Here is a 25,035-nt window from a genome sequence, read left to right as displayed (position 1 = left end):
CTGAAGAACATGAAGATGTTCTGTTTCAGTTCAGAATTTCTTTGAACTTAACTTGAAACTTCAAAAAGTATTTACTTTGGCCATTGTCCAGTTTCCAATCTAAACTTAAGCTTCAGAAACTTTTCAGAACAGGAGATTTGTTCGTTTATTCTTCCCTCTCTTCCCCTGGAAAAAAAAAAAATAATTTTTTGACAGTTCAACATTTTCAAGGAAAAAGCATTTTCTCAGAAAGAGCTCAGCTCATTGCCTCTTACCTGCCTTCATTCTACTGAATTTCTACAGCCAATTTTTGAATAAAAATGTTATATTTTGGTATGTATTTTTCTAAAACCTTGGATCAAATTTATTAAAGCATTGATTACGAGGAAAAAAAAAAAAGCGATTTGTTAGCCGTCGTTTGCAAATAGCGCTGCGTTCCGTGGCTCGGGACCCGGTACGCGCGCGGCTTCCTGCGTTCTGGCAGCAGTTCGCTACTGCCCGTGACGGCGTGAGGAGGGAAGTGCCGCCGGAGCGCCTTGAAACTCCTGAATGGCTCAAACCGACGGGCTGCTGAAGCGCTCCGCGGCGCCGGCGGGCGCGAGGCGGGCAGCGCTCCTGCCTCCGCCGCGGCCCGGCAGGCGGGGCGCCCGTGCCCGCCGTGAGGGGCTGCGGGGCCGCGGTGCCCCCGCCCCTGCCCGCCTGCGCGCCCAGGCCGTCCGCGGGCCGCGGCAAGCAGCCGCCTCGCCCCGGGCGGGCCGCGGGAGCGGGGCCGGGCAGCCGCCACGCCCCGTGCCGCCGCCGCCGCGGCTCGTCGCGTTCGCGTGACGTCGGCGGCGCCGTGCGCGGCGGCCCGCGCGGAGGGGAAGGGGCGGCCGTGGCGTCCCGCTGCCGCCGGCCCCGGGGAGCCGCCCCAGGTACGGCAGGGCCCTCCCGGGCGGGAGAAGGGTGGAAGGGGCGGGGGGTGGCGGGGCGGCCCCGCGGGGCCGCGTTTGCGCCGGGGACGGTGCTGATGGTGTCAGCGTGCCCGGGCGGGGAGGCGGCCGGCGCGCGTTTCCCGGGGTGGAAGGGCTGGGCCCAGTTCGCCGCCGCCGGGAGCTCCTCTGGGGCGGTGCTGGCACCCCGCGCCTTCTCGGCGTGTGCCTGAGAGCCGTCCCAGGGATGGCCGGTGCCGTGCAGCCGGCCCCGCGCTGCCGGTCACCATCCGCATCCCCATCTTCTTCCCGCCCGCTCTCTGCGTGGTCCCCTGGCTTCTGGTGAGGGCGCTGCGCGGGTGGGAGGGAGGTGGTGGGTGTCTCCTGAGAAAAGCTGGAGCGGCAAAGCTTTTGGAGGTATTCCCACATGAGTACTGTGTTAGATCAGGGCAACCTTCTCTGTTCTATTTCAGTCTGCCGAGCAGAATCAGGCGCCTGGAATTAAGCTCGCACCACCATTGCTTTCCTTGTGATCAAAGTCGTCGTGTTATTTTTATAGCTCGTGTCCTAAATATGCGCTAGGTCAGTTTTCTTCTCCCTCGTTTTGGGATGTCTCAGTTTAAGTTAAAGCATGTGCATCAATTTCTCATACATGTTATGAGTTTTTCTTCCTTTTCCTGATATTTTTCAGGTCTTCACATGAAACCAGAGACCCAGACTGTAACTGCTGTAACCTGACAATTTGGTTTGAAATGGAGAGCATTACACAGTTGTTCAATGACTTGTGTGAAGCACACTTGACAGGTTTGCCATGGAAGGTCCACCTGGGCAGACGGAAGATCAGCAAGAGAAGGGCTAAGCAAAATCTGAAAAGGGTTGCTTATAATGCCCTGTTCGTAAACCTTTTTCAAGACGAGGCTCATAAGCTGCAATCAAACGTTTCCAGGCTTCCAGTGAAAAACAAAATTTTGATGCTCTCTTTCAACTTGAGAGTTGGTGGCTTAGGTGCTCAAGCAGATAGACTGGAGAACCTTGTGGAGGAACTGGAAACAGCTGAATGCTTACCATTTACTGAAGTTAATTCTGTCTTGGATCTCTTAGTACAGCTCGCTGGAACAGGTCCTCCTCAGCTTGTACCGCAAAAAAAGGACTATTTTCTGAACAACAAGTATGTTGGGAGAAATGTCAAATATCAGGGTTACGATTATTATGATGTAAGTGTATTTGAAGCAGATATACAATCTCTAATAACAAATGAAGAATGTCAGTTCAACGACACAATTCAAAAGACGCTTCAGATTATGGAGGCTGCACCTGGCACTGGACTCCCTGCCATAGGGATGTTCTCACAGAACTATCCTGCTGGTGACAAGTTTGAGAAAGAAACGCGGGTCTCACTCTTCGGTGCTCTTGTCCATAGCCGCACGTATGATATGGACATCAAGTTGGATTTACCACCGGTGCCTGACAATGCAGATTTGTCTGGACTTGCAATTAAAGTACGGAATAATTTGTTTTGGACTTATTACTGTATGCATGCTTTCAATATGAAACTGTTTCACTCTGAAACTGTAGTTTAAAATATAGGTAGTCATTTAATTTGTGATAGAAGCATGCAACGTTGGAATTTAAGGTGGAGCAAAGATCCGTTTCTTTACTGAGAATCAGATAAGCTTTTTGGATACGGAAATATATGATAGCAAAAACCTTGGTCCTGTCCTATAACTGTGTTAAAAAAAATCCCGTGGCCGTAGGCTTTGTGAAGTTAAGCCATCAGCTGTATCTGTGTATTCTCCATCCTAAAAATCTTTTGCTTGCATTTTTGTCTGCTTTGCGTATTGAGCTCCTTTGTGGTTTTGCCTGTTCATTACTGTTCAGCCTGACTGCGTCAGCATTCCTGTCTGAATGTATGTGTTTTGCTGCTCAGATTACATTACCTAACTTGTATTTTCTTCTTGGCTTGTTGTATCTTAAACCATCTTTTTCAATTATATTCCATTGAACCTCTTGGTTTCCACTGTTTTTTTACCTTGTCAGCATGTGCAGTTTCTGCTGTATCTTTTTTCCCCTTTTGCTGTCCTTTCTGTTTATTTTTGCTATGTTTTATTCTCATAGATGTACTAGATAAACTTTGTTTTTCTTTCTTTGTTTCCATTTTTGCTGTGTGTAGGTACGTTTTTTTTATACTTCTGTACTTTTAATCCTCATTTTGTTCCTCCTACTTAACATGTGGATAGCTCTTGCAGTTTCCTTAACTCACGATCTTAATTGAAACTTGAAGGCAGACACATTAAAAAAGAAAACCCCTGTGCCATTCAATGTACACATATGGATGTAAGTTGTAACTGAGAGGAGGCAGAACCTTTTTGAGTTAAGTGCTGTGCTCTCTCCATCAGACTGGAAAATTTGCAATTTCTTGAAGGACATGCTGCTTTTTATGTGAGTGTAGTTGTCTTTTACTAAAATTCAGTACTATTCTGCACATACAACTGCTGCTGAGTGGGAGTTGAGGATGTGGTATGTGTACTGTTTGGACACCTGCAGATTTTCTGCATATGAATAAGCATAAGGGAACAAAATATGTTAGTCATAGTTAACAAATGTTTACAAATTTGAAGAATTAAGGCCTGTATCGTTTGCTCAAATGAAATACTGAGCAGTATGATTTTATTAGTGTTACATATTGTTGAATATCCAGACCTCAGATTCTCAATTTGTAGAACTATACGCTTACCAAGGAGTAAGTTTCAAGTTTTAACACCAGCAAACTTAGTACATTGTTTTGATGGTGATTGTTGGTTTATGTATAGGTGTTAATACCCGTAGAGACTTAGCAAATGAAAAAAAGCGCTTACAGGGAAAACTTGAAATACATGTAGAGGGAGGGTGGACGGCACAGGTTGAGTCATGTAGAATCACTTGATCACAAATGATAGCAGAACATCTTCTTTATTAGCATATGCTTCTTCAGTAAGATGTTTTCGTGTGTAACATTTGAACTCTCTCTGACAGGTTCCCCAAAGTATAGACCAGTCAGAAGATGAGGGATTCCAGTCAGCATCCAATCTGACTCCTGATTCTCAGTCAGAGCCGAGCGTGACTCCAGACATAGACTTGTGGGATGCAGTGCTTACGTATGGACCCAGCAAACGAAGATGTTGGGAAAGAATTGGATAGTATGTGTTTGATGTTTCTGGCAAACTTACTATTCATCATATGCAAATGTGTGAAGATGCATTTCATCTTAGTTCCAAATTACCTTAGTATAAGTAGTGAAATGTGCATATTTAGTTCACAGAATTCAATATACTGCGTTAATGATTGAGAAAGGAATAAAGGTCCTGCAGTTTCAACAACTAGTTCTAAGATTGCAGCTGTTTGCTAGGAAGAGATAAAACAAAATCATCTTTGTCAGAAACATTGAAGGAATTATGGTAACACTTGCTGTTTGTGTGAAATGCAACGTTTTTCTAACTAATCTGACTTCTTATGCAGCACTATGCAATTTATCTCAGTCTAAAATGATTCCATGTTTTCAGTTTCAAAAGAGAAAGTGGTAGTTGCAGAGCACTAGAATAATTAAACCTGTATCTCCCAGTATTGTACAGTATTGTATTCTTTTTCCCTGTCTGTAACCAAATTTGAAATTATTATAACAAATTTCTTGATGGTGTAGTTAGACTTGTAGTCCTTTTGGCTTTTGAGTAGAAGGTGCACCTCCTGAGACAAGGCTCTATATAGCCCTGTTAAAGCTTCCTAGCTTCCCTGAAATGGAAGAAAAATAAAAGGCAAGTATGGCAGCTATCTTCCTTACATTCCTGATGGTGTACTTGATTCTTGGAGAAACTTTACTCTGTATGTTTTCTTAATTTTACGTGATAATCTAGTGATGTGTCTGTTGCAGTGTTATACAGTGTTTTTTCAACTCTGAGCCTGAGAAGCTCAGAAACTCAGAAAAATCAGATCTGATTTTTCACTGTAGCCACTGTAGCACACTCTAGCTTTGTTCCTAGTACAAGACAGTTTTTTCTTGCTACCGTTTAGAGTGTAAGGATCTTAGAGTCAAATACAGACCATATGCCTGCCAGCTTTCATGTGATACATGCTACTAGAAATCAGAAATTTTGGAAGAATTGGAAGGAGAAATTGTTCTGGAGGGGATGTTAATCCTCGCTGGGAAGAGCTAAAATGTGTTAATACAGGTCATTATAGCATTTTGATCATGTTGCTCCTTTAACATATTTGAATCTTAGTATTACATGAACCCTGGAAATTTGGTGTATGTTGACCTCATTTTCCTGATGTGAAACCTGCATCAGGAAAGGCTGTGGAAGAAGCTGTCAAGGTTTCTGTTTCTGAAGTGATGTTCAGATTATCTGCCTGTTTCTTGACTGTACTGAGTCTGGGCTTCGGTTTCATTGACTGAATGCACATTCCCTTGAAAATGCACTATGTTACTCGTAGTTTTTTCTGTGGTCAGTACTGGCTGTGTAAAAATCTGAAATGCCTTTTTATCTTTAGGAGATACATTTCCTTCTTTTTATATAATCACCTCGTAATGTTGTGTTTACTCTGACACAGCCCACCTGGTAAAAAAGAGGAGCCGTACCTTACTGAAGCTGGGAGAGAAGCTTTTGACAAATTTTACAAACTTCGAGAAGGGGAATTGCAACTGTTTAGTAATACTGTACTTCAGCTTCCACAGCTTGTGCTAATGAAAGAACCTGAACTGGTTAAGGATGTCTTGAATGTCCTCATTGGTGTGGTATCCACTACATTTTCACTCAATCAGGTATGGAAGATTTTTAACTGCGCTTCTTAGTCGCTTGTTTTTTTTCTTTTTCTTTTATAGAGGTTTCCTCTTCAATACATTTCTTTCTTTTAAGATCTTGCAGTTGCAGATACTGTTAAAAAGTTGAATGTGACCTAATGGCAACAAGGCAGTATTTATATATTGCAGTAATGATGTTATTGCAGTAAGCTAAGAGTATTTAGAGTCATAGAGTGGTTAGGCTTGGAAGGGACCTCAAAGATCATCTAGTTCCAACCCCCCTCCCAACCTCCACTACACCAGGTTGCCCAAAGCCTCATCCAACCTGGCCTTGAACACTTCCAGGGATGGGGCATCTACAACTTCTCTGGGCAACCTGTTCCTGTGCCTCACCACCCTCTGAATGAAAAATTTCTTTCTTATATCTAATCTAAATCTGCCCTCTTTCAATTTAAAGCCATTTGTAGTCCTCTGAGTGAAAATAGGTTTATGAATACTTGAAAATAGATAAGTAGGTTGGATTTTCTTTAAGGAATTAGGTAATGAGTCTTACTCTGTATATTCAAAAGTACCATTCATGCTCCTGAAATTTTGCTACAATTTAATATGTTTATCACACTGTCCTAGCTGTATAGTCTCAGTCACCAGAGTATCTAAACTGAAAATTCGTCTGCTGTTATTGTTGTGTATAAAAGTTTGCTATTTCAAATCAGAATACAGTTATGAAGTATTTGAATTTACCTTTTTTCCCCTCACTGTATCCTTTTAGGCTGCTGAGACATTTGTGATAAAGGAAGGGGTATATGTGTCTGGAACTTCACCAGAGACAATGCACAACCTACTCTCTGAAGTTGCAGAGTACGGAACTTACTACACACGACTAAGTCGTTTTTCTCTTCAGCCAGTTTTAGATTCTTCATACAGCAAAGGACTCGTCTTTCAGGTAAAGCAATTGCATTAAATAATCTAGATTTAATAGGCCAATTTCTACCAATTCTTAGGCAGAAAAGGTAACTGTGATTTCGTGTAAAGCTGGTGTTTCTGCATTCTGCAAAACTGCAAAGCATTTTAAGTGTAGTGTTTATCCCGGGTCGGCAATGAACAGTGCCACTGTGTTTAAATCACAGCTCTGTGTGCTTGCCTGCACTGGAACTCGTGGGGAAAAAAAATCACATTACCTGAAGTGTGATTTGTTTAGTCATGTTGTTCTGTTGAGGACTAAAGGAATATCGTTTTTAGATGTTTTAGAAGCATTAAGTATTTACACATTAAGATGTATAAAATTAAAATACAAGAATTTCCTTAATGTAGGATATATATATATAAAATGTATATTTAAAAAAATAAAAACTGAAATAGAGAAATATGATATTTAATAGCTTTAATTACTTTTTTCGGTTCAGAATTAAGTGCAAATTTTCTCTGTCAGTCCTCTGGATGTTATGCTGAACTGTCCGTACACTGTGTAACATCAGGTGATTTCATCTCTTTCTAGTGCATAGAATTAAATTAGGATTGGTTATGAAAATATATTCTTTCTGGTTATTTGATTTACAGCAGTGTTAATAAAAATTGAACAAGAAGGTCTTTCTCCTTGCCTTGTTAGGAAAAGTTCTAGACGAGTATTTTCCAGTATCCAATTTAGGCACGGAAGTAAGGAAACAGGTTTCCCTAGGCTCATATTATAGCTCTTAGAGAACGAGGAGCTCCTCAAAGGGCAATTCCAAGAAGCTGAACAAAGATGCTTTATTATACTGTGCGTGGGTACAGGCTCGTGTATTGGATGTAGAGAGAGTCATCTGGCTATTTGAATGCCCGAGGTTGCATGAGCTCTAACTTTCCCCTTCCTTTGGTATGCGAGTCCCTCTTAGCTGCATATGCAAATCATTTTAGTAAAAGGTTTGTTTTCATGCTGGTGCAATTGTCCTGAGACGTAGATGGACTATTAGCAGCCTTAACAGTAAGACTTTAAATATTTTCTGTTGATACTAGGCGTTCACAAGTGGGCTGAGAAAGTATCTTCAGTATTACCGAGCTTGTGTTTTGTCAACACCTCCTACTTTAAGTCTTCTAACGATCAGCTTTCTCTTCAGAAAATTAGGTCGTCAGTTGAGGTAAGACAATGATATTAAATTTTTAAGCTTTTCATAGGAGAAAAAATGCAATCTGTTTCTTCACATACACTTAAAGAGACATTATTACACAGGCATTCTTACATAGTCTTTCAGTATTTTACCTCTATTTTAACAGATTTCTTTATATCCAGAGATTCTAGGGAAAACATGTAAGGTCATTATATTCAGTTTCTTTGTTGTCCTTGTTTTCATCCAGCTGATGCGGTAGGGTGGTTGTACGATATTCAACTTTAGCAAAGTTCATCACTATGATCTCAGAGACTTCTGATTGAAATTGTTACATATGTTTTAATACTGTTTTTTAGGTATTTAGCTGAACTTTGTGGCATAGGAACAACAGCGCTGGGGATCAGTGGTGGAGCTGGTGCTTCATTTCCTACGGTGATAATTAATCTGATATTTTTATGTTTGATTAGAGTTACAGTGTTAATATTCTTCAAAATTAGTAGGATTTTACATGAAATATTTAGAGTTGATCGCTCTGCTACCAAGGATATGACCTTGGACATCCAGTTAGAATGCCATGATTCTTTCTCCCAGTATTTTAAACTTTGGAATTTTGCCCTGTGTTTTCAATTCCTAAAGTAAACAGAAGACCCCAAATAAGCCTTAGAACGCATTTCGTTTCATTCTAAAGGAGATGTTTGTAGCAAGTCAAATAAAGCCAACTGTAAACATACCTGTTTCCCTCTGTAGAGTGACTATAAAGTGAGCTTGAGGTAACTAGCTCAGATAAAGTGATCTTAACTGCAGATAGCTAGAGGAAGTGGGATGAATCCTGCCTCAGTGTCTAGTGAAACATGTAAATCTGTGTGTTTATGAGTCTTCTGTTATTAAAGTTGTAGTGGAGTTTGTTGCCTAATGTTAGAATGATTTTCAATTTTTTTAGGGTGTAAAATTGCTTTCATATCTGTACAAAGAGGCTCTCAACAACTGTAGCAATGAGCATTATCCGGTTCTTCTGTCTTTGTTGAAGACGAGCTGTGAACCATACACAAGGTGCGTCCATACAGTTCTCTGCATAATTGTGTTTAAGAGCAGTTCTGAATTAGTAACCTGGTGAGTAACTCTCCTAATGTAACTGTGGCTTCTGACGTTTTCAGAGGAAGTACAAGATGTGGCTGTATCTGCAAAACACATATTAAAATTAATTCGTGTTGCTGATCCTTCTTTCCCTCTCTTTTCCAGCTCAGTAACAGAATAAGGGTTTTATGTGTGACTAGGTTAGTAAATAAATACATGTAAATAAGATTTCTTGCTGCTGGTCCTGGAAATTCATATTGGAATATAAGACTAGAATGGACTTCTATTTTTTTTTTTTTTTTTTCTTCTCATGCCTGTAGTAGAATCCTGAGACTGGCAACTAGCAGGTTTCTCTTGGTTTTGCACAAACTGCAAAAGTTCATGCTTATTTCCACTGTATTTTTCTTGTGGGCTTTTCAGTAAGCAAAAATTAAAAAAAAATAACCTGTTGTTCATTAAGTAGATGTAACTAGCTAACAATAGGAAGTGGAGTTCCTTGGATTGCAACAGTTTTTTTTAAACAGTGCACATCAATTTAGAAATTGTTAGTTTATAGACTTCTGAAGAGTCTCTGATTTTTTTAAATTAGCTATTTATGGGGATTATGGTTGTAGTCCATCACCAGTTTACAACGATACTTAATAGATACTAGAAAGAGAAAAACAAAATCTGTGGCAATGCTCTAAATTTAAGATTCCTCCCATGGCCACCCTTCTTGTTTTTATTTCCTTCTATATAAAATATTTGTTGGAGAAACTGAATTTCAGATTTACCAGAAGACTCATTGAAATATCTTCACGGCTCCTGCCCTGCAATTTATAGAAGGTAGTCAGATTTCTGAAATACCAAGGGCAGGATGTCATGGCATCACAAGGAACCTAAAAAATACAGGAGTATGCTTACTAGCACGTGATACTTACAGCATTGACTCCTAAATTTGTTGCAGATCTCTATAGAAACATCAGCCATATACGATCAGGGCTGCTGTGGAAGGAGACCTCCATCATCTGCAGAAAGTGTTATCTCACTCATTTACTAATCTGAAAGAAATTAAATAATAGAAGTTGTTGCTTGAATAAATGATAGAAACATCAGATTTAGGACTCTAAAAGTTCTTAACTTTTGACTTAAAACTTTAAAGTTGAACGGGTGGTTCCTGTGCTAAGTGCTTCCTGTTTGTTACACTGACCCCATGTCTAGAAACAGTTGTTAGTGTTGCAACTAGTAAGAAAAGAAAACATTAGCTTCAAGGTGCTCTGAGCCTTTTCATCTATAGCTTCAGATAGTTTTATTTTTTTTATTTCTTCAAAAGTTTGGTTTCACACAGAGGAAATATGAAAAAGCGTAAATAAATACTCCAAAATAGTAGTTTCTCATTATTGCATATGTATTAAAAACGTTTCTAGGTCCGGGGAAAAAGTGCTGGGTATTGCATCTTTGTTTTACACCCTTTCAGTTTCTCCCTGCTAAAGTTACCTCTCTTTAAATAAATCCTTCCTGCTTATCTCTCCCTGTGCTTTTGATGTGCTGCAAAGATTTCTAGACATTTTTAGTATATACTTAGTAAATTAATATACAGATATTAAAAGATTGTTTTAATTAAGGCAATATTATTTCATCTTAACTAATTATCACTGAAATGTTCTATATAAAGATGGTTTATTTTAAGAAAAATGTAGAGATGCATCCTGTGCATATTTTTAAATACCAGCGTGACAGCACGTAGTTGGTGGTTTTAATCCTGCCTATAGCTTGTATGTTTTGATGTTTTAAAGAATATACTTGCTATTTGGTTATAATAAAGTTGAGAAGGCAAGAGGATTGAGTTTTAATTTTGTACAATTATATATTTTTTTTAGATTTATCTATGATTGGGTGTACAGTGGTGTATTTAGAGATGTGTATGGAGAATTTATGATCCAGGTGAATGAGGATTATCTTTGTTTCAGAGGTACGGTATGTATATGGAGCATTTCTAATTTATATCATTTGTGTTGTTAATTAAATAATTAAAAATATATACTTTCATCTTTTTGTTTGATATGCAGATAAACATTACTGGACTCATGGTTATGTTTTGATTTCAAAAGAAGTAGAAGATTGTGTCCCTGTGTTTCTTAAACATATTGCTAATGATGTATACATATGCGGGAAAACCATAAACTTGCTAAAATTGTGCTGTCCTAGGGTAAGTTTTGATTTGATTCCTTCCTATTACATTCAGAAAATCATACCTCTTTCGAGCAAGCTTCTAGATTTTTAGCAAGTTCACTCCTTTATTGAAAACTGGTACTGCTGTAGTAGGATGTTGATTCATGAAAGGCAGTTACTTGGTCTCACATACGTGTGAGCCGATTATCCACTCTACTTGCCAACACCTCATGGCAGAAACACAAATTTTTAACAGCATCACATTTGTCGTTTCCAGGACAGTTACTTAGACTCAGTTAATTTGGATATTCAAAAAAGCAAACTTTTAGGCATTTAGAACATGACTAGTGTAAATGTGTGTATCAGATTTTAGATTCCTGTCCAATTCAGTGGGAAAGAGGAGACTGAGAATTTGACCTGTGATCCAAGTTCAGGAACATTATACCTCTGTCTCCTACTGTGAATGATATAAATGGTAAAACCAATTATTTTAATTACAACTTTATATCCTGTGTGGAGGCTTGTTTCAATATCTTGAAGCATTGCTAAGTTAAAAAATACATAATGTGAATTCACAATCTAAGATTTTACAGTTTTATAAATGTATTTAAAGGCAATTTCTCATTTTTCAGCATTATATATGTTGGTCTGATATACCTGTTCCCCGGATTTCAGTCATTTTTTCACTTGAGGAGCTGAAAGAAATAGAAAGAGATTGTGCAGTGTACGTAGGTCGAATGGAAAGAATTGCCCGATACAGCTCCATAAGCAAGGAGGAAAAGGTAAATGAATAAAAGAGTAAAGATCTTATTGTTGGAATTTTGGTTTTTTAATACTAATTTTTCATTTTTGTTATAACTTTGAAAGAATTTGTATTTATGGTCAGAACTTTTTCATTGGTCAACTGCTGTTTGAATTGTTATCACAGCAAATAAACTCATTTAATATACCTTTTAAAAGTATAGGTGGTGTGTTTTCGTTTGCTGGCGTTTTCTTATATGAAATTAGTTTTTTACTTCCATCTTAGTTCTTTGCAGCAGCAGATTTCCCCTCCTGTTGAAGAGTACCGAAAAGATTGTTAGACTCTAATTTAACAAGTGTGTCAAGCTAATTAGTAACCAAATAAGACTCTTTTTGTTATTTGCATAGCTAATTGTTTTATCAGAATTCTTTTAGTTATAAAGAGACTTCTGTCTTTCAAAAGCCATCAATATGATGTATATATCAGATGGATTTGGTTTATTTTAAGGTCTGGAGTATTAACTTTCAATATTAGTTTATGGACTTTCCATTTAATTGATTGCTTTATTTGTATTTCTGTACTGTAATCACAGACAAATAACCATTATAAAGTGTGCATCTATCTTTGCAACAGTGTATTTTCAAGTCTAAAATAACAGAAAAAATTCCCACCTGGTTTGGTTTTTTTTTTGTTTTTGTTTTTTTTTTTTCAGGATTTGCGCATGGAAATAGCCAAACAGGAATTAATTGTTCATGCTCGAGAAACTGCTAGCAAAGTATTAAAAGCCATTAATGGTAAGTTGCGGTGGTGTTTCATGTGTTTTCTAGTGGGTTTGTTGATGTAAACTGACAATATCTTTATTTTAATACAGATCGACAAATATCAGAACGAATGGCTTTGGATGCAAAGAAACGGGAGCAGTTTCAGAAACTGAAAGAGCAGTTTGCAAAAGACCAAGAGGTATTTCTGTGTGTATTTCTAAAGGCCAGCTGTATTTCTTAGGCAAATAATTGAAAGGATTTCTTGATATTTTGTACTGAAGTTGAGTGAATAGCTCATGGGGTGCAAATAAGAACTTCTTGCAGATATGTGAGTTACAGCTGGTATTGAGAGTGGCTTTTAAAAGTGTTAAATATTTATGCAGCGTCGCCTTGCCATAAAGCAAGAGGAGATTGATGATGATTTCAGCTATGCGCGAGAGCTCAGAGAGAGAGAAAAAAGACTGAAAGCTTTAGAAGAAGAACTGGAAAAAAAGGCAAGGTAAATGTATCTGAGTAGTCTCCCAAAGCTTAGATACTCCAAAACCATCATAAAGCCCTCTAGAAAAATTATTGTATATTAAAATTTATCATACTGGTAGTTCCCAGACATTGTTCTACAAGGGTAATGTTTGCAGTTAAAAAATGGATGTAAGGATTTTTTGGTAATCTGTGGGCAATTTTATCATTTAGGAATGATTAGTGGCCCAAAAATCTGGGACCCAGTGATTTGCGCCAACCCTATCTAGTCTGGCTTTTGTTACGATCAGAATTTCATACTGATCTTCATTCCACGTCTTACAAATAAAAGCTGAGCCTACAGCAAAAATGGTCATATGTATGTCAAAGCAGAAGTAAAAAGCAGATGGGGGAGTTAGACGGATAATTATTTGATTTGCTCTTGTTGTGCATCTAGGTGCATTTCTCTTTCTTCTGTTATTTCTAAAAATACTCAAGATAAATGAGCAACCTACTAAGAATAGTTATAGAAATATGCATTGACTAAGTACACAGTCCTGTTTTCTCCACCTCTTTATTCTTTGTGATTGAAGCCTCTGGCTTCTACTTTTAAAAAATTCCTTTTCAGTTCTGAAGTGTTAAAAGGTCTTACTCTTTAGAAGGGAAGATGAAAATCAGTGTGTGAAAATCTGTAACTTAGCTTTATTTTTACCTTCTTTTAGGCAGGAATTAATTGACCATTATAGCAAACTTTCTGATGATGCAGCCCGTAGAGAACAAAGAGCGTTATGGAAAATCCAGCGACACAAATTGGAAACAGCCCGTCTTAAGTTTCTATTAGAAGATCAAAAACACATCGAGGTATCTTCTGAAAAGATTTAAGAAATGTAATTTAGAAAATTTGGTACTTGGTACTTACAGACCTTTGGTTTTGTCATTTTTACTCATAGGAAATGCTTGAAAAACTTCCAGATGGAAACTACAGGAGAAAATTGGATATTATTCCTTATAAACAGTGCCAGCTGGCTTTAGATAAAAACCCTGTTGTGAAAGATCCACATTCACAGGTGAGTTTATTTTCTTACATAAACCCCAGGTTACTGTTCCAAGTTTCCCTCAAGGGAGTTCATTTAATGGTTCATTTCAGTTCAGCAAACACAAGGTTCACTATAACAGCAGGGTGAGTAGTTATCACATTATTTGGAAAATTTTAGATCTTACTCGTAATGAAGTGGCACCCTAATAAGTAGCTTGGTGATGTGACTAAGCCATACAGTGTAATAATTATTTCTTTTTTAGGTGTCTTCTGTGAAACCTCTGCATTCTAATGAGGCAGTTGGCAGAAAAGAATCGGAGCCTGGAGTGGAATATGCTACTTCTGCTGACAAAGCACCACCCATGCCAGAGCCAACAAATAACAATGCTGATCAGCATTTTCAGCCTAAAGCAGCGGGATCTAAAAGCAGTCTTCAAAGTTCAGGGAGAGCATACAGTCCTCCGTACAGTGCTGATTCCTTGCCTGAATCCAGTGTGGATATAGAAGATTTCTTATCAAAGCCACAAGGTGAACAACCTGTTGCCAGTAGCATACAAGGATCTTTGCTAGATGAAGCATTCCGAAATATTAACTCGGATCTTTCTGAGACTTCTCAAGTAAGTGAAAAGAAGCCTGTCTTGAGAGGAGCGCTGGAAGGAGACGGCAACGCACCATTGCATCAGCAAAACGAGTATGATTTTAATACAGTTCTCAGACCATCTGCAGCTTGGCAGGGACATGTTAGAGTTGGAGACAATGTATTTGATGTGGAGTACAGAAGGCCTCGATGGAATATTCATGGACATGCATCTGACGCCAACATTAGAGTGGGAGAATACGTACCGCATGTGGATGCTTACCAGCCGCATTCAAGTCCTTATGGGCATTCTTCAGACTCCCATATCAAAACCAGCAGCTATGCTTCTGAAGTTGTAACTAGCCGACCCAGATGGAATATTCATGGGCATGTTTCTGAAGCTCATATTAAAATTGGGGAATATGCTTCAGATGTAGAGCCCTCAAGGCCTAGGTGGAACATTCATGGACATGCTTCGGAAGCCAATATTAAGATTGGAGAATATGTGTCAAATGTAGTTCCTACAAGGCCTCGATGGAACATCCATGGTCATGCATCCGATGCCAATATCAAGATTGGTGAAAATGTGTCAGAGGTGGTCTCAGCTAGACCTCGTTGGAACATCCATGGGCATGCTTCACAGTCGCACATCAAAATTGGAGAGCTGGTATCAGATACAGAGCCTTTGAAATCTCGTTGGAGCCCATTTGGTCACGCATCCCAGTCAAGCATCCAAATAGGGAAGTGGGCTCCATCTACAGAAAATGATCCAATACCTCATCGGAAAACCATTTTGGGTCCTTCATCTGACTCCACAGTTCAGACACTTCTGTACAGTGAAGAATTATCTCCTGCTGAAGGGAGCAGGAAGGAAGCAAAACCATCACAAGTTAAGGAAAAGTCTTTACCACAGTCGCAGTCATCTGACAGTGTCCCAGTCTTTCCTGATGACAAAAAAGAAAGTATACTGGAAGAGAAACAAGAAGGTAAAATAAAATGAAGTTTATTCAGTCAGCATTTGTTTAAGGGCTCGTGAAAGTAACTGTAAATGTTTATGTTTAGAATGGGTACTTACTACTTGATTCCTTGCGTAACTTTTCGGACACTTAGAATTCAGAGGAAAGAATTTGAGCTTAGTCTTGTCTCCTGTCTACAAGGAACAGAGCGTTAAAGCAATTCCAGTCTAAAACTTCCTGAAAGAGGATTTTGTGTGATCTCAAGTAGAGAACACACATAAACTCCCTGGGTGGGGAGGACTGGGGAAGGACTGTTATTGGGGTGGTTGTTTCTGTGATAGTCTCTATTATAGAGAAATTTTGAAGAACTTTGGGAGCCAGAGATCTGAAGTATGAACTAAGTATTATAAGCAAGTCTAAGTAAATGCTGTCTTTAATTTACTTGTAATTACAGTAATTGCAAATGTGGTCAACAAGGACCCTTCTCCAGATTCCTCACAGAGCTTACAGGTGAGAAACAAAGTAGTTGTTGAAAAGACTTCCTTTTCCTTTGAAAGATCATACACACTGGTAGTTAAGGTCATAAGTTGCTGTTCTAATCTGATAATCACTGTAATACCATATTGGTTTTACGTGTCAGAAAAGTACTGGTGAGTAAGCTCTTTTCTTTTCAGTTGGAAAAACTCAAGTATGAGTAGACAAAGCCAACATTTCTCCTAAAACTTGTCCATTTTTTTATTTTAGGCAGAAGAACCTGAAAAAGCAATTCCACAAGATACCGTGCCTCAAGAAACTTTATTTTCTGAAGCTAATGCTCCCAAGACTGAGGAGGAGGAAGGGGGAGAGGAAGATACGTGGAAGAAAGAACAAGCCTATTTGAAAGCCTTATCGGATCAGTATTGTATTGAAAAATATCAAGATAGTTACGATTTGATGTGTGAGTAGACCTGTTGGAACAGTAGATCAATAGAAGATGTGGTAAACTTGAGCAAGAAAGCTGAGTGCCAGAAAAAATACCTGAATTACCAGTAAATTACTGGTATTATGAACTGCAGTAGCCAAACAATTTGCTGCTAAGCACAAAGATGAGAAATGTATTTTGACACGTTATGGTTTTCTAACCTAGAGGGCTTTGTAGAGTTCAGTAGAAACAGATTATCAAATTGCTTAAATATAATAACTTACAATGTTTATATATTTTTAAATTTAGCAGAACTACCAGTTTCTCATCTCTTGCATCATGTGATACCAAGATCATACACTTTTCCTGTGGATCCTACGGTACAGTCAGCAACAGACGAAACAGCCGTACAGCTGAGTGAGCTCCTATCCCTGCCAGTGCTGATGAAACGTTCTATTACTGCTCCGCTTGTATCTCAGTGAGTATTTGTTAGAAATAGTGAATCCATAATTTAGCAATTAATGTTGTGTTATTAATTCTTTTTCGAGATAAGAGTTGCACATAGATCTGTTCTCTTAGATTTTCTCTTTGCTCCCAGAACTGGTTCAGTGGATGGTCCATTATTAACTAAAAAGTTCAGATTTACATTATAAATAGTAACATAAACTTGCATTTTTATGTGTAAATTAAAAATTTGAAGGTCTATTTGAAATACAAGGGCTTGGAGGAAAGTGTTTGCTCTCAGACTCGTGGATTATGCAGCAGTGGTTTTGACACCATTGGTTTCCTTGTTCTTTTAAAAAGAAGGTGCATTATTTATAATGTTTTTGCTAGTTTTTATTTGACAGATGAAAGATAAGGGGGAAAAAGAAAAATTTTGATTATATGAAAGCTCATACACATTGATCAGTATATATTTTATGTTTCTATGGGAACTCCTGCTTCAAGGTGGTTTTGAAGTTTAACAGAAGCTGTTCTTGTTTCTATTGGAACATGTAGTGAAACCACATATATGTTGGACCATGTTATTACTATATCTAATGTTTTTTTAAGGAAAAGTTTTTGTTATTATGTACAAGATTGGCTTCTGTCATGGAAACAGATGTGTTGAAATGCTTCCTGTTGTAGAATTTACTGTCTTGTAAGTTTGAATTTCCACTTAATAACTGAGTATGCTATACTCAAAGTTTGGTGCAATGTAGAGAGATGTCATTATCTAACTTAGTTTTAATCATCCAGATTGGCTACCAGAACGACCTGTACACAGATTCATGTATTCAGCAAAGCAAAAGAAGCGAGCCTGAGTTGTATGCTGGCAGAATTAACCTGTCCCTGATATGCAAGTTAAGTTATTTAAAGCTAGCTTGAATACCTACACTATGCTGCAAACTGTAGTGTAGAGTTACCTTCAATATCTAGTGTCAGAGCTTTACCAGTTAGGCTACTCTTCTCAGGGATTTAATAATCTTTCTTAATCTGTTTGTGTAGATGACAGAGGTAAGACAGAAGGCAATAAAACGTTGCTGCAGGCCCAGCAGCGTGTTCTAAAGATCATTATATATAGCCAGTCTTAAAATACTTCCACAGTACAGTTCAAAAGCCAGTTATCTGAAGTGGTAGGTTTTAATTCTGATACATTCTGGATGAAGATTTTTTTTGTCTTCTTTTTTTTTGCATACGTGAATACGATCATCCTGTCTTTGGTATCAGAGTTAAGTACTAGAGCATTAATCTGATGTAGCCACAGCTGAATGTTAACAGTAAGGTAGGAAGAGCTTGTAAGAATAATACCTTTTCCGTGTTTTTATTCTTTCTTAGTGTTTCTCTTGTGAACAAAGCAATAGTTGATTACTACTTTGTGGAACTGAATGTAGAGAAGCATTTTGAAGCACTGAGACACTTTTTGTTAATGGAAGACGGGGAATTCGCTCAGTCGCTCAGTGACTTGTTGTTTGAGAAGGTATTTGCTTTGTTGTCTTAACCCTTGTTTTTAGGTTGTCTGCTTTAGCTTGACATCTCTGGATTAGTTTGGATGGGAATGAGGGAATGGTGTGAATTAGAATCCTGGCTTGTGCTGTTTTCCTCTTTTGTGCCATGTGAGAAGTCTTGTAGCAAGGAACTGTTGTTAACATTGTAAAGGCTGAAGCAAAAGAAGATCTTTGCTCAGAAGGGATGTCCTTGCCCAAGGGAGAGAGTAGTATTTCCTACTCCTAATCCCAGCAATAGAGAGAGCGCAAGGATTTGGCACGTTGAGGATAATAATTCCAAACTTTGACAGATAAGCAGTCATGGAAGGATATTTCACTCTTTCCTGTGAAAACTGCTGCACTGTTACTCTGTTCCCTCCCATCTGCACACAGCAAGGCTGGAATAGCCTGTTGCCATTTGCTAAATCCAGTGGAAAGGTCCTGGAATTAGGCATTGCAAAATACCTACTCTTACCTCAGATATCCTATAGAGAAGATAGGAAGTATCTGAAGAGAATGCTGGGCCCTCTGATGGTACGGGAATTTCATGGCTTACCCCTGTGTTTGTGGGGAAGACTGCAAGGTAGGAGGGATAGCCTGGGTGAATATAGCTGGTTGCCAGTGGAGATACGTGGCTGTAGGATAGTTAATCCTTTTCTTTGAATATTAAGAATGCTTTAGACCCAACTAGGGAAAGCACCTGGCAATTTAGACTCAAGGAATAGCTGTATTTGTAAACCTCTGAGGGTGCTGAGTTGACGAGGTAGGCAAATGGGAGTCAGATAGATAACACTAGTCCTGTCGCTGGCATTCTGCCCCACTAAAGCCTAAAGGCTGTATTCCCTGCAGTAGGGATGTGTAGCTGCTCCTGAACCACAGCAAACCACAGTCCAACATATCAAAATAAATCATCACAGGTATGAGATTACCTTCATGCTGTGAACAGCAAATAGCTCACAAGTTGCTTCTTATGCTGTTCACGCATCCCTACAGCAGAAGTAGAAACTTCCCATCGGAATGGTGAGGCAAGGCAGGATAGTCACCACTTCACCATTCTGCTTTAGTTCACTTGTGTTCGGGAGCCAAGACTCTTTATTAATACTGTGTAATTAGGATTATTTCTTTTTTTTTTACCCCTAGCTTGGATCAGGACAAACACCTGGTGAACTGCTGAATCCGCTGGTTCTTAATTCTATCCTAAATAAAGCATTACAGTACAGTCTTCATGGTGACACTCAGCTTGCTTCCAATCTTTCTTTTGCCCTCAAGTACCTTCCAGAAGTGTTCAAACCTAATGCGCCTGATGCTCTGAGTTGCTTAGAGCTAAGGTACAAGGTAAGAAAGAATAGAGAAAGGTAGTAGTACTGCTGTTATACCGTGGTTCTTATATACTGTGGTAGAGTGGATATGTTCTTAATAATGGAATACCTTTAAGAATGGAGTCAAAAAATTGTGTAATGAAAATTCCAGGATTTACTTAGCCTGGCCATTGCATTACATGATATTAATTTGTATGTCCCTGAAATATTCTCGTCTTTTCTAACACAAAAATGTAGTATGATTAGCACTGTTATTTCTTTTAGGTTGACTGGCCACTGAACATTGTCATTACTGAGAGCTGCATGAACAAATACAACAAGATCTTCTCCTTTCTGCTTCAGCTGAAGCACATGGTGTGGACTCTCAAGGATGTTTGGTTTCACTTAAAACGCACAGGTAAGTATGACAAGTGAACTAGAGAGCGTTCTGTTTAAAATGCTTTTAGCACACTGTGCTAGACAATTGCTTATAAACTTCCTTGGCATTTTAAACAGACTCTACTAACAGAAACTTTCAGTCCTTCAAAAATCCTGATTTTAGACAGTCTCCATGGGTGCTGATAATATATTTCTGGTTTTATTTTCAGCTTTAGTAAGTCGTGCATCAAATTCTGTCCAGTTTCGACAGCTCCAGCTGTATAAACATGAAATGCAGCATTTTGTGAAAGTTATTCAAGGTTACATTGCTAATCAGATTCTTCATGTTACATGGTGTGAATTTGGAAACAAACTGTCTTCTGTAGGCAACCTGGAAGAAATTCACAGAACACATGCTGAATACCTCAACAAAGCAATCTTCAGGCAAGCTACCATACTTATTTTTGCTTCAAATGTTTAAGTTAATGGAGCTGCCAGTCTAGCCTAACGTATTTGTGCAAAAGTGACTTCTGTTCTACCTGACATACCAAGTGGTCTTTACATATGGAAGTGTTCTTACGTAAGGGAAACTAACTTCATGACACGTTATACTTTGATGCTTTTCCTGTCCTCTTCATTTCCTCAGACTCCTTGGAGTTGCTTCCAGCTCCAGTTCACCCTACCTCTGCAAGCTTCAAGCCCACTCAGGACAGCTCTAACCTGAAGACTAAGGGCACACTTGCCACAGTTCTGTTATTCTTTCGCCCTGTCCTTGTCATAGCTTTTGTAAACGAATGCTGTTTCATTCAGCACGAATAGCGCGCACAAGCAAGCGTAGCTCAAGGGTTGTAAAATGCTGCTTCTGTACATTATATGTGCCTTTAATATATGTGCAGCGACCAGGACTGGGCTTTGAAGGAACAAATGTGACCTGATGCCTCTGTCCAGATTTAGGAGCAGTGCAAGAGACATCTGCCTTTTAGGAATCACAAGCTTTTAGCCCTCTGGTTACTGCACATGGGGCAGAAAGGTGCTGTGAATAAGAGAGGAGGAGCCAGGTTTTGTTTGGTTTCTTCTTAAAGAGTATACACTGGAATGGCAAAGTGGGGAGATGGAGGGAGAAGAGATGATAAAGAACAGAATTTATAAAAAAGAAATCTGTCCTTTCATGTCTCTCTTTTTCAGTTCTTAATAAGAAAAAACTTGGCTAAAGCTGCTGTTTGGATACCAGGTGATGGGATGAGAGGAGATTAAAGTTTAAGGAAACTTGGAGCATGATAATATTTTTAAATGTCATCTCTTTTGTGAATGCAAATGTCATTCTAGAAATCAGACACACTAATGCAAATATCAGTTTCTTGGAAGCGCAGGCAAATTGTGTTTGGTTTAGGCACCTTTTTCAAAATCACTGTTACAGTTGGCTGCAGTCTTGTGGATTTTTGTTTCAAAGCAATTAAAGAAGGAACCTAAAGGATTGTCACTCCGTTGTAGTTTTCTTCCTACAATCAATAAATTATGTCAACTACATTTCTGCTGTTGTTTTTGTCCTGTTAGGGGTCTGTTGACGGAGAAGGCAGCCCCTGTGATGAACATTATCCATAGCATCTTCAGCCTCATTTTGAAGTTCCGCAGCCAGCTGATCTCTCAGTCATGGGGCTTTGATGCAGGGAAGCAAATGGCTGTTCATCCCAACTTTGGTCTGATGCAGCAATCCTACAATACCTTCAAGTATTACTCCCACTTCTTATTCAAAGGTAAGAAAATGCATAAATTCTAGATACAAGAAAAAGTCACGTGACAACTTTAAAAATTGGAGAGGTTTGGGAACTATAACGTAAAAGTAGGAAGATGCGTGTTAGAAAATGTAGTTCCCAAATGAAAACTGTATTATTGTTGTTTGCAAAGATCTGCGTATCTGTGAATTAAAAAAATGTTCACATAAGAAATCTAACAGATATCCCAAAACTGACCCTAAGTTTTTGCTAATTTGAAAAATATGTGTTTGGTATTTAGCTCTATGTATACGTGTACGTTTTTCTTTTCTCTGGAATTGAGTTCTGGAACTTTTATTGGCCGCAATGAGATAGTTAGGTACTACTTAGTAATTTTGGTTATATCTGCATTCACTGAGTATTACCGTTGTTATGAGATTTGAAAAAATCTGATTCCCATATTGGACTAAAGCTCAGAGAGCCTCCTAGCACTAGTTGGAGCTTATATCCAGTGCTCCAGGCAAGTGTTTTTCAGCTGCACAGATCGTTTGACAAATGTTCTTTCCTTTAACATGATAAAATTTCTTCTCACTGTCAGCTTAGCCTATAATGGGAAGAAATGGTTGATCTGTCTTTCCTCTCCATTTCTCTTTCAGATCTTGCTTGTGTTTTTAGTAGAAGTTACTTATCCTTCTCCTGAGTACAAAGGTGGTTCGTGGGGTTTAGGTTATTTTCTAGAAATCCTTTAATTCCTAGAGGAAGTGCAACTGTTTTCCTTAGATGTATTTTTCTAGAATATTTTCTAGTCAGACTATATTCTTCAGGAAATGAGCTGCCCTTTTTATTCTTTAAGGGTGTCCAAAAATGGTGTCAAAGGACCAAAAACAGATATTTCAGGATGAGTTAGAATGGCTGCTTCCAAATTCCACAGGAAGTCAGAACACCTCTGGGAGCCACCTAAGCCCATACTACGAGATCTATGGTTGCTTCATGGACAGAGATTAATAGACCATTCCGTAAGGAAATTTGCTGAGTGACCTAGTTCTTTACACCCTCTTTATTAAGCACTGCAAAACAAACGTGTGCTTGTTCATCTACACTTGTTCCTTCAGTCACCACGTCTTGTAAAAGGCTGTCTTTCACAATGGGTTGATCCAGAATCCATTGAAAGCCAATACAAAGTAGTCTGGACTTCAATGGCTTTGGCTCAGGCCCTAATTTCTAATGTACACTTTCCCTTCTTCCTTGCATGTTACTGCTGCTTGCTAATTCCCTTTATACTAGTGCATGGGAGGTTTATGAGCTTAGGGAGTTCCTATTGCCTTTTTCCCTTTGTTACTACGGATGTTTAGAGCAGTCGGATGGTTTATTCATAGAGCTTGAGGGGTTTGTCCCAGGAATTTCTCTTTAGTTTTTCTTTCTCCCAATGGACTTTGGTCAAGAAAACTTCAGCAGAGCTGCTTCTTTTACAGAGGTCACCAGAGGACCTAAACATGCTTCCTGGTCAGTTGACATTACGATAAGAACATACCGTCTTATTGAGAAAGCATTTCTTTATTAGAATAATACAGCTTCACTTAGAACTGACACATAATCCTTCTCTTCCATGTTATTTGAAGTACTTTGTAATTCCTGAAGGAGATACTGGACCTTTCTTATGCAAAAATAGACATTTGTTTCCATGGTTTTCAGATTTCTGCATTAAGCTTCTTTTTTTTTTTTTTTTAATTAAAATGCACTGGTACTTTAGATACTTTACTTTTACAAGGCCAACTTTAAAATATTAATCTCAGTTGAAGCTTATTTTTTTGTTTGTTTTTCTTCCAGTGGTAACAAAGCTTGTAAATAGAGGATACCAGCCTCATTTAGAGGACTTTCTACTGCGAATCAACTTTAATAACTACTACAAGGATAACTGAACCCTACAGAGTACAGATCACTGATAGCATGGTAAAACAGAAACAGATAAACCTATATGCTTATCATTTATAGAAGCTTACGCAAATGCCATGCAAGAGGCATTTTTCTTCAGTGAAATAATCTGCCATCTAATTGCTTGAAGAATATAACTACCACATACAGAAAATGATGCTGCTTAATGTCCACCACACCTACCAGTTTTTTGATCTACTGAGAACCAATGGTCTCATTGTTGCAAAGACAGAAAAGCTGAGTGCCTGGTCTGAGGGCAGAGAGTGCAAAACTGTATATCTGTGAATGTGTAAATGTCGTATTTTCGGTGTTGTGAATTTCCTCCAATGTAAATACATGTACGTGAAATAAATTAACAGATACTTTCTAAAACTGTTGTGAGATGAGTATGAGGTGCAAATATTCAGACAGACATAATACTGATTTGATGTGGTTTATTTTCAAATTGATACCGATTCTCAATCTAAACATAACTAATTTCTTTTATGCTCTTAGTCACAGTGGAAGAGAGCATAATGAAAACACCTTGCAGGGAGGAGACCGAGGAGATAACGGTATTTGACTATTCAGGCACTTGGTAATTCATGGATCACTTGTGCCAAACTTAGTTTCTTGATCCCTGATTTAAGCTATACACTGTATTTTGTGGTGAGTATGTTCAGCATCACTCAAGTGAAACAAAGCTCTGATTCCAAATATATTCTGACTGCTGCTTTCAGCTGCAGGATCACATTTTCAGTTTGCTAATAATTTTCCTTCTCCTTAATGTTTTCTTTTTTTCCTTTCTACATTGTGAAAAGAGACGATTGAACTTTTAACTTCATGGTATGAACACGTTGTAGAGAGGTAGTTTGCTTTGAAATACGTTGATTCTGAAATCCTGAAGTTGCTGAAAACATGGATGTATTCTTCAGGAGCTCATTGTCTGATTAGTGGCCACTTACTCAAAAGTACAGGCACAGCTAACATATTACCAGTCCTGTGGAATATTGAATGTGATTATTTTCTGATAATGTGTGGGTAGTTTTCTATTTCAGAAAAAAAAATACATAAATTAAGCATTAGAGTCAGAATATACCAACTGTAAAACTGACCTGTTTCTGCTCCTGCTCTGGTACCAAAGGCAGTGTAAAAACATGGTAACACACAATTGTAGTGCACATGGTTTGTGCCATTTCTTTATCTGTGCTATATTTAATCAACTAGCTTCCTTCTGTTCTACAGAATAAGAGATGGAAAGAGCAAGTGGCTTGCAGACTGCACTATTCTGTTGCCTGCACAGGTAGAGAGCTGTTTGGCTACCCAACTTGTTCTTCAGGAACTTACCGGGCCAGGTGTATGTGTGCAAG

The 25,035-nt window shown here is 38.7% G+C and overlaps 1 protein-coding gene across 2 annotated transcripts; it reads left to right on the top strand.

The window, feature by feature from the left end:
* The first annotated feature begins 1,596 nt into the window (after positions 1-1,596).
* On the top strand, positions 1,597-24,086 carry TUBGCP6 (tubulin gamma complex component 6). 2 transcript variants are annotated; one of them, XM_009988010.2, is made up of 25 exons: positions 1,597-2,389; positions 3,903-4,066; positions 5,472-5,682; positions 6,431-6,604; positions 7,654-7,775; positions 8,102-8,177; positions 8,686-8,795; positions 10,679-10,770; positions 10,868-11,007; positions 11,603-11,752; positions 12,425-12,506; positions 12,584-12,672; positions 12,857-12,972; positions 13,652-13,790; positions 13,880-13,996; positions 14,229-15,528; positions 15,953-16,008; positions 16,243-16,435; positions 16,709-16,877; positions 18,218-18,359; positions 19,507-19,701; positions 19,950-20,082; positions 20,273-20,486; positions 21,597-21,796; positions 23,582-24,086. In XM_009988010.2, the coding sequence occupies exons 1-25, from the start codon at positions 1,643-1,645 to the stop codon at positions 23,671-23,673; spliced, it is 5,223 nt and encodes a 1,740-aa protein (XP_009986312.2). In that variant the 5' UTR covers positions 1,597-1,642; the 3' UTR covers positions 23,674-24,086. The 2 variants fall into 2 exon arrangements, with proteins under 2 accessions (XP_009986312.2, XP_086466527.1); XM_086610401.1 differs by lacking the exon at positions 23,582-24,086 and adding an exon at positions 22,608-22,759.
* The last annotated feature ends 949 nt before the right edge of the window (positions 24,087-25,035 follow it).

Source organism: Tauraco erythrolophus, chromosome 4 (assembly GCF_009769465.1).
Source record: "Tauraco erythrolophus isolate bTauEry1 chromosome 4, bTauEry1.pri, whole genome shotgun sequence".
NCBI lineage: Eukaryota > Metazoa > Chordata > Aves > Musophagiformes > Musophagidae > Tauraco > Tauraco erythrolophus.
Note: the sequence above shows the minus strand (reverse complement) of the source record. Positions and strands in the feature narration are given on the sequence as shown.

What these genes read in the sequence shown, in the direction of transcription:
- TUBGCP6 (XM_086610401.1), top strand. Translation starts at nt 1,643, where the DNA reads ATGGAGAGCATTACACAGTTGTTCAATGACTTGTGTGAAGCACACTTG. An exon ending in TGTTGGGAAAGAATTGGATA is followed by an intron (nt 4,067 to 5,471) that starts GTATGTGTTTGA and finishes ACTCTGACACAG; the next exon opens with CCCACCTGGTAAAAAAGAGG. An exon ending in GAACTGGAAAAAAAGGCAAG is followed by an intron (nt 12,973 to 13,651) that starts GTAAATGTATCT and finishes ACCTTCTTTTAG; the next exon opens with GCAGGAATTAATTGACCATT.